At 43.8% G+C, this 10,000-nt stretch overlaps 1 protein-coding gene across 2 annotated transcripts in view; it reads left to right on the forward strand.

Moving 5' to 3' along the window:
- Nucleotides 1-8,712, forward strand: part of LOC122129052 — a 120,399-nt gene extending 111,687 nt beyond the window's left edge. The window contains exons 8-15 of one of the 2 annotated variants that reach the window (XM_042704074.1): nt 1,378-1,409; nt 2,287-2,610; nt 3,735-3,872; nt 6,261-6,347; nt 6,663-6,893; nt 7,045-7,067; nt 7,404-7,522; nt 8,238-8,712. In XM_042704074.1, the coding sequence (XP_042560008.1) occupies nt 1,378-1,409; nt 2,287-2,610; nt 3,735-3,872; nt 6,261-6,347; nt 6,663-6,893; nt 7,045-7,067; nt 7,404-7,522; nt 8,238-8,446 (1,163 nt within the window). In that variant the 3' untranslated portion in view covers nt 8,447-8,712. The remainder of the gene's footprint in view (nt 1-1,377; nt 1,410-2,286; nt 2,611-3,734; nt 3,873-6,260; nt 6,348-6,662; nt 6,894-7,044; nt 7,068-7,403; nt 7,523-8,237) is intronic. The other variant, XM_042704073.1, reaches the window with a different exon arrangement.
- Nucleotides 8,713-10,000: the final 1,288 nt, after the last annotated feature.

The following is a 10,000-nucleotide window of genomic DNA, read 5'->3' on the forward strand; positions in this document are numbered from 1 at the left end:
CGATTTTCGATTAATCATTAATATTTTTATATTAAAATTCACTATTTATAGGCTATATTAAAATGCAGTGAAAATAGAAAAAACACAGCGTGTTTCCTCATTGAGATATTTATTACAAGATGAACAACTCTTGTGGCAGTTAAACTTACAAGATGGACAACTCTTGTGGCAGTTAAACGTTATCCGTTCAATGGTTACACTTGAAAATATGCGCTGCTGTACTCTTAAGCAGCGGAGCCGACAGCTAGAAGCCGGTGCTCATAAACACAACTGACCTTCGTTTTTTTTTCTCTCTAACTAATTAATCTCACATTTTGAAATTCATTCATCTAGATTCATCGTGATTAAAAGTTTGTTTTCTTCTAAAGACTAAATCTTATAAATTAACGAGTAATCACTTCATTCATTATTTTAGACACTGTTGTTTAATTGTATTTTGTTCGTGCTCTCTCGCCATCAGCCAAGGAATGTATGCGAGACACAATGGTGCCCCTCGACGGTAAATCGTAAGAATTGTCCCCTGAAGCAATTCGAATCACCTCAGTCAGCCCACCGTCTTCAACTATGTTGATGGGCCGACAGTCACCCGCAACCTAAACTGCTACAGCGTTGGTAACCTTTTCACGGACTGGTCTAGTTAATTTCCTAGAGAAGTCGTGGAGTGTGGGTTGGCGACCATCTAACCTGGGACTGCTTTCTGTCGGGTGCTTTGCATTAAGGTGATAACTTAAACACGAGCTGCTTCTGTGATAGCTACATTCAGCTTGACAAATGCTACATACAACTTTAGTTTTGTCGATTGTTCTGTCATTTTGCCTCTTAAACAGAAACTTTCCGCCCAACAATCCCTCAGCTCTCTCCATCTTCAACTACCGTCTCGGTCTCTTCTATCTAACTGACTGCAGACAAGGGGCGGTTTCGTGCCACGGGTCAACGCGCACCGGAAGTAAACAAAGTTGCGTTAACTGCGTTCAAATATTTTATTGCATTAATCTCCGCCACAATAATCTCATAGAATAACGCGTTAACTTTGACAGCCCTAAAATAAATAAATTACACGCACACTACGCAACAGAACATGCATTAGTTTTAATCGATGAAAAAATAATTTCATCGAGGAAATTCTTAATGATCAATTAATCGATCGTCGATTAATTATGCCCATCCCTAGTGTGTGTGTGTGTGTGTGTGTGTGTGTGTGTGTGTGTGTTTCTGGTTAGATTTTATAGGTGTAGCCTTGTATGTGTTTTCCGTGTCTCTCATCACTGTTGCCCAGCAACGCTACACCAACACGCATCACAACAGCATCCACTGCCCTCAAAGCCTGCATTAGCTGAAGATTGTGTTTGTGTTTGTGTTTGTGTTTGTGTTCCACAGTGAAGAAAGGCTCTGCCTTAACTCAGAAGAAGGTAATACCCACAGACAAGCTGAATCAGTTTAAGAGTCTGATGATTCCCAATTGCCTGTTGATGAGCTTATCAAAATGCACTTGAATAATCACATTTGACTATTTGACTCGCTGGATGAGCAACAAACTGAAATTTGCAGTGATGACAATAACCATCCACTTTATGAATGAATTTAGGTGTATAATCCCATATAATCAAGTAATTTGGTGGTGCTGAAATCTATGGTAGTGCCCTTGGCTCTTTTTGCGCTTTCTGTTTCTACTTGGCAAATCTTGCGCAGATATCTATTATGGCACGTTTTCCATCTTTTTCTGTTCAACACTGGAATACAGTCGTAGATAATGAGACGTCCCCACCTCTCTCAGAGCTTCCCTCCAGCAGCAGCTGTGGCTGTTATATTAATGTGTCTACAGTATTATCATATTTTTCCCTATTTATGTTTCATGATTGACTACCTTCCTAGTGCTGAAAGTGATTATTTCCTTCTTATCTCTTAGTTCTTGTCACCAGCAGCTGTGGCTATTATATTAATGTGGCTTTTATCAAATGTTTCGTTGCATTGTTTTTCGTTGCATAATTGAATACCGTGCTGGAAGTTCCTCTCTCCCTCTCCTCTTTTAGTTCCTGTCAGCAGCAGCAGCTGTGGTTATTATTATATTATTGTGTCTACAGTATTATCACATTGTCCCTTTTTGTGTTGCATAATTGAATACAGTGCTGGAAGTTCCTCTCTCCCTCTCCTCCTTTAGTTCCTGTCAGCAGCAGCAGCTGTGGTTATTATTATATTAATGTGTCTACAGTATTATTACATTGTCCCTTTTTGTGTTGCATAATTGAATACAGTGCTGGAAGTTCCTCTCTCCCTCTCCGCTTTTAGTTCCTGTCTCCACCAGCAGCAGCAGCAGCAGCAGCAGTGGCTGTCGTTTCGCCTCTGGAGGAAGACCTGTCCTGCCCCGTGTGCTGTGACATCTACACCGACCCCGTGGTCCTTCCCTGCAGCCACAGCTTCTGCAGGCCCTGCCTCGAGAAGAGCTGGAGGCAGTGCGTCCGACAGGAGTGCCTCATCTGCAGACAGAAGTCCTCCACCAACAACCCCACCCCGAACCGGGCCCTGAGGAACGTCTGTGAGTCCTTCCTGAAGGAGAAGAGCTCTGGGGCTATGGCGGTGGAGTCCTCGGTTGACACAGCAGAGACCCATTCAGTAGGTTTTATAGGGGGCGAATAGCGTATATATAGTACATTTCCATTGAGTCTCTTCCTGGTGTTGAATTCTAAAACATTGCCAATCGTAGTGCCTTTAGCTTTCATCACGTTTTATATTTTGTACTTTCCACTAGGGCTGAACGATTTGGGAAAATAATCTAATTGCGATTTTTTTCCCCCAAATATTGCGATTGCGATTTAATATGCGATTTTTTTTATTTTATTCAAATTTTTTTCCCAACAAATCGTAATGAATGATTTCAATATGACCAACACAATATTAGATACATTTAGGGTAAAATATTATTTCCCACATTTAAATGTTTTATTTAACGGCTCATTACAGAATCAAGAACAACAAATCGCTGGCGTTGCCACTGTGCATTTAAGTAATTTAAACAAAGTCATTGTAAGAATAAACACAAGGCATGCACTTTTTAAACACTGTGTGCAAAATGTACCATCTTTTTTTAGACCACGTTTTTAATCGCGAACGTTGCGGTTAGAAATTCACGTTCTATCATATCGCGATTAAATCGCAAATGCAATTAATCGTTCAGCCCTACTTTCCACATCTAGCATAGATCTGCACACCTAGCACTTTCTGATTCTTCTTTGTAAGCCTCAGACAACTGTATGTACTGTATACCTCTCTGTATAGCTAGCACAAATCTGTATACCTCTCATGTGTATACCTCTCATGTGTATACCTCTCATGTGTATACCTCTCATGTGTATACCTCTCATGTGTATACCTATCATGTGTATACCTATCTTCTGTATACCTATCTTCTGTATACCTATCTTCTGTATACCTATCTGTATAGCTAGCACAAATCTGTATACCTCTCATGTGTATACCTCTCATGTGTATACCTCTCATGTGTATACCTATCATGTGTATAACTATCATGTGTATACCTATCTTCTGTATACCTATCATGTGTATACCTCTCTGTATAGCTAGTCATGTGTATACCTATCATGTGTATACCTATCATGTGTATACCTATCTTCTGTATACCTATCTTCTGTATACCTATCTGTATAGCTAGCACAAATCTGTATACCTATCATGTGTATACCTATCATGTGTTTGTGTCTCTTGCTGTGACGCTCCAGGCCCTGTGCCCCGAGCACGAGGAGAAGCTCCAGTTCTACTGCCAGGATGAGGATCAGCTGGGCTGTGTGGAATGTGTGATGCAGCGGCACAAGACGCACAATGTGTACTCGGCCAGGAGAGCCGCGAGTGAGCGCAGGGTGAGACTGCTTTCCCGAATAGGAAATGAGTAGAGTAGGACACACAGTGGAGTAGGAGACACAGAGTGGAAAAGGACACAGAGGTCTCGAGAGGAGTAGGACACTGAATACACTGAGTAGGAGACACAGAGTGGAGTAGGACACAGAGTGGAGTAGGACACAGAGGACACAGAGTGGAGTAGGACACAGAGAGTGGAGTAGGAGACACAGAGTGGAGTAGGACACAGAGGACACAGAGTGGAGTAGGACACAGAGTGGAGTAGGACACAGAGGACACAGAGTGGAGTAGGACACAGAGTGGAGTAGGACACAGAGGACACAGAGTGGAGTAGGAGACACAGAGGTCACAGAGTGGAGTAGGACACAGAGTGGAGTAGGACACAGAGGACACAGAGTGGAGTAGGACACAGAGGACACAGAGTGGAGTAGGACACAGAGTGGAGTAGGACACAGAGGACACAGAGTGGAGTAGGACACAGAGGACACAGAGGACACAGAGTGGAGTAGGACACAGAGGACACAGAGTGGAGTAGGACACAGAGGACACTGAGTGGAGTAGGACACAGAGGACACAGAGTGGAGTAGGACACAGAGGACACAGAGTGGAGTAGGACACAGAGTGGAGTAGGAGACACAGAGGTCACAGAGTGGAGTAGGACACAGAGGACACAGAGGACACAGAGTGGAGTAGGAGACACAGAGGACACAGAGTGGAGTAGGAGACACAGAGTGGAGTAGGACACAGAGGACACAGAGTGGAGTAGGACACAGAGGACACATAGTGGAGTAGGACACAGAGTGGAGTAGGACACAGAGGACACAGAGTGGAGTAGGACACAGAGGACACAGAGTGGAGTAGGAGACAGAGTGGAGTAGGACACAGAGTGGAGTAGGACACAGAGGACACAGAGTGGAGTAGGACACAGAGTGGAGTAGGACACAGAGGACACAGAGTGGAGTAGGACACAGAGGACACACAGAGTGGAGTAGGACACAGAGGACACAGAGTGGAGTAGGACACAGAGGACACAGAGTGGAGTAGGACACAGAGGACACAGAGTGCAGTAGGACACACAGAGTGGAGTAGGAGACAGAGTGGAGTAGGACACAGAGGACACAGAGTGGAGTAGGACACAGAGGACACAGAGTGGAGTAGGAGACAGAGGACACAGAGTGGAGTAGGACACAGAGTGGAGTAGGACACAGAGGACACAGAGTGGAGTATGACACAGAGGACACAGAGTGGAGTAGGACACAGAGGACACAGAGTGCAGTAGGACACACAGAGTGGAGTAGGAGACAGAGTGGAGTAGGACACAGAGGACACAGAGTGGAGTAGGACACAGAGGACACAGAGTGGAGTAGGACACAGAGTGGAGTAGGACACAGAGGACACAGAGTGGAGTAGGACACAGAGGACACAGAGTGGAGTAGGACACAGAGTGGAGTAGGACACAGAGGACACAGAGTGGAGTAGGACACAGAGTGGAGTAGGACACAGAGGACACAGAGTGGAGTAGGACACAGAGGACACAGAGTGGAGTAGGACACAGAGTGGAGTAGGACACAGAGGACACAGAGTGGAGTAGGACACAGAGGACACACAGAGTGGAGTAGGACACAGAGGACACAGAGTGGAGTAGGACACAGAGGACACAGAGTGGAGTAGGAGACACAGAGTGGAGTAGGACACAGAGGACACAGAGTGGAGTAGGACACACAGAGTGGAGTAGGACACAGAGTGGAGTAGGACACAGAGGACACAGAGTGGAGTAGGACACAGAGGACACAGAGTGGAGTAGGACACACAGAGGACACAGAGTGGAGTAGGACACAGAGTGGAGTAGGACACAGAGGACACAGAGTGGAGTAGGACACAGAGTGGAGTAGGACACAGAGGACACAGAGTGGAGTAGGACACAGAGTGGAGTAGGACACAGAGTGGAGTAGGACACAGAGGACACAGAGTGGAGTAGGACACAGAGGACACAGTGGAGTAGGACACAGAGGACACAGAGTGGAGTAGGACACAGAGTGGAGTAGGACACAGAGTGGAGTAGGACACAGAGGACACAGAGTGGAGTAGGACACAGAGTGGAGTAGGACACAGAGGACACAGAGTGGAGTAGGACACAGAGTAGGACACAGAGGACACAGAGGTCTTGATTGTTTGTAAACGAGATGCATCACTGTTTGATTGGTGATTGTAGCAGATGTCTAATCTGTATCTGTAATCCTGTTTTTTTTGTTTTGTTGTTGTTGACTTCCCAAGGGGCTTTTCTAAACAAGTAGTAAATTGTCTGATGTGGGCAATCTTCTTTAAACTCATTTTCGAGTCTTCTCTGAGTAAGAAGTTCAGATGTGAGTAAATGATCATTGTCTCCGTAGGATGAGCTGAAATGTCTAATAAAATCCCTGGAGGACGACGTGAAGACAAATAAAACTTTGCTTGAAGGAGTGATGACACACGTCAAGGTGAGTTTAGGCCCTTTTGAACGCTAGTGTATACAGCATGTATAAGTATATATTTAAATATCACCTCAGCTAAAGATTATATGAAGATTATACATATTTATCTACATGCGGAAGAAAGGAGCTCATAGTAAATGACGCAAAAATATCTAAATATCTAAATTAAAATGTTATGATTCACTCAAAAAATCTGTTACATATTACTTAAACTCAGTACTCATAAAGCATTATAAACACATTCGTAAATGTTTAGAAAGCATTTATAATGTATTATAGCGACTACAATGTCCATTGCGTGTGTTGTGTTGCCTGATGCAGGCCCAGGCTGATCAGGCGGAGACGCAGATAAAGGAGGAGTTTGAGAAGCTGCACCGGTTCCTGAGGGGAGAAGAGGAGGTGCGGATAGCCGCCCTGAGGAAGGAGGAGAGGGATAAAACCGCCGACCTGGAGGAGAAAATTGAGGCTATAGAGAGGGTGATGTCATCCCTCTCTGAAAGGATGAGACCCATCCAGGAGTTGATGGAGACGGATGAGGTGTCCTTCATACAGGTGGGCATGTCGGATGGTGTGAGAAATATTAATACAATTTTTTTCCTTTTTTTTTTTTTCCATGAAGTTGCCTCCGTCATTCTTTAACATGATGTATTGGAAATCAAAAACAGAAATGACCGTCATTTTTTTGCTTTTTGTCCTTCTGCAGACATTTTCAGAAACAAAAGAAAGGTACAGTTTCCTACCCTACCACACTCAAAAGCCATTCAAAAGTTTGAGGTCACTGAGAAACGTCCCTGTTTTTGTATGAAATGCAAATGGTGTATTCTGTGACGAAAGCAAAGTTTGATCATTATTTCTAACCTTGTCAGTGACTATATTTCCTATTCAATCTCATTTCATATACGGTATGTTTTCATACATCACAGGGACATTTCCAAGTGACTTTTGAACGGCAATGTATATGTATAAATACAGTATATATCAGGTCAGCTAAAGAATGTATAAAGAGTATAAGTGTCTCTTTACCCCTCCCTCCCTCCCTCCCTCCCTCCCTCCCTCCCCAAGAGTCCAAGATGCCTTTCTGCATCCTCAGCCAGGGTTCTGGCTGCTCCTGGACGTGTCCAAGTATGTGGACAACCTGAGCTACAGGGTGTGGGACCGAATGAAGAAGATGGTTGCAAACAGTGAGTAGATAATAAACAGTTTGTTTACGGCGCGGATTTAGATTTAAGTCGAGAGTAAGTGGAGAAGTCATTTGAGCGTGTTCACGTATGCGTTTTTTTTACGCGGGTGAATTATAATTCCACTCTTAATCAATTTAAAAGACTGTGTGTTTAGAAAGCATTCATAATGCATTATAGCGACTGACATAAGTCTATACAACTATTTAGGAAATAGACATAACTGCACACATACAGCATTTGGTGAATAAATAGCATTTGACATCAGCATAGGGCAATGATGTCATCAGTGCCATTATTACCTCAAGCTGTAAGTACTTATACTATAACCTTGCATCGCTTTATGAGGTCAGTCATTACTACAGTATTTAAAAATCATTATCTAGACCGTTATATAGTAATAATTATATAGACTTATCGGTACTTATATATACTGTATGTGTACCGTCGGTGCTTATTGGTACATGTCCTTGTGGCTCACTGGTATAGAAACAGGCAGAGCAACGCTCTACCAACACAAGGGGGGTCAATACCCAGGGAACACACACGCCAATTAAACTGTACATCTGTACTGTTCTGTAAGTCGCTTTGGTCTGGTAAATGAGTTAAATTCATGTATATTATATTATATCAATGTATTTATCTCGTATTGGATGGCCTGCATTATAGCGACCACAATGTCCATTGCGTGTGTTGTGGTGCCTGTTCCTCCTTTCAGGTCCTGTCATGGTGGATTCAAACACTTCCCAGGCGCAGCCAGACATCTTCCTTCCTGAACACCTGGCCAGCTTTCCGGCTTTTTTTCTAGAACCTTCTGCCAAATGTGATTCAGGGGAGGTTGCTCGTAGCCCAGAGAGGATTGCTCCTGGTTCAGGGGACAGAAGGTTCACTTCAAAATGGATGCATTTGGTGGATGATGATTGGTGATCGCTGACTGGAAATGGATGATGATTTGGTGATCCCTGACTGGATGTGGATAATGATTGGTGTTCTCTGATTGAACAGAAAAGACTTGGAGATTTTAGTTGGATGCTTTTTTTCAGTTAAAGAACATGGTTGCTGCATTGCACAACTCTAAGATGGTGTACTACTAACTACATTGTAAAAATCCATTGGAAGGCACAAACAAATTGAATCTGTAATGCTGTAATTGCTATGTTACTAATGGTCCATAAAATGTTCTTTGAATCACATTTTGTTTGCGGAGTACCTTATTTGAACAACCAATCAGAGAATGTTGTGCTGAGAACTTGATTGTGACCTCATAACACCGTTGTGATTGGCTGTAGTCGTGGTCCCAGCTGTTAGTAGAACGTCAGTGTACAGAGTATTCACATAAACAGATACTAGAGCTCCCCCTAGTGTTTATGTACAGTGTTTGTGTAAAATAGCATATTTCTCACATATACATATACTAGACCTCACCTCACTGAGTATGTACAGTGTGTGTGCGTGTGTGTGTGTGTGTGTGAGAGAGTGTCTCTGTGTGTGAGGGTGTGTGTGTGTGTGTGTGTGTGAGTGTCTGTGTGTGTGTGTGTGTGTGTGTGTGTGTATGTGTGTGTGTGTGTAAAATGCCATATGCTTCACAGCCTTTGTCTGCATGGTGTGTTTTCCTCTTGTGAAGACGGGGACACATCCCCAAAGAGCTCTCCTAACTGCCTTTGGCTCTAGTTTTACAGTCACCACACAGACTTTAAAAGTACCCTTAAGAACACTTAAAACCTAAAACAGGGCCGGGAAAACTTTCCAATGCAACCATGTGCCAAAAGTAGATGCAGAGTCTGCAGTGCAGGACGAGATTGTCTCAGTCTCTCTGTCTCTCTGTCTCTGTCTCTGTCTCTGTCTCTGTCTCAGTCTTTGTCTCTCTGTCTCTCTGTCTCTCTGTCTCTGTCTCTCTGTCTCTCTGTCTCTGTCTCTGTATCAGTCTCTCAGTCTCTGTCTCTCTGTCTCAGTCTTTGTCTCTCTGTCTCTCTGCCTCTCTGTCTCTGTCTCTGTCTCTGTCTCTGTCTAAGTCTCAGTCTCAGTCTCAGTCTCAGTCTCAGTCTCAGTCTCAGTCTCAGTCTCTGTCTCTGTCTCTGTCTCTGTCTCTGTCTCTGTCTCTGTCTCTGTACTCTCTTATCCCCTGCAGTCATGCAGCCAAGCAGTGGAGACTCGTAGTAGTTCTAATAAGCTACATATGGCCCCCTACTTGGTCAACTAAGGGAAGACCTTGGGCTGGTTAGAACTGCAGGTTGGGTGAAGACACATTTTTATAAATGAAGGTGTCCCCAAAATACCATATGTGTGTGTGTGTGTGTGTGTGTGTGTGTGTAAAATACCATGTCTCACATAAACAGATACTAGACCTCCTATCATATCATGTGTCATCAAGTCAAGCAGTGGAGACTTGTAGTAGTTCTACAGTACGTGCAGCATGAGTCTCTGCCAATGCACACACACACTCTTATCTCATTGGACATGTTGCCTTGGGGGCCACTGAGA

The sequence above is a fragment of the Clupea harengus genome, unplaced genomic scaffold (genome assembly GCF_900700415.2).
Source record: "Clupea harengus unplaced genomic scaffold, Ch_v2.0.2, whole genome shotgun sequence".
Lineage (NCBI taxonomy): Eukaryota > Metazoa > Chordata > Actinopteri > Clupeiformes > Clupeidae > Clupea > Clupea harengus.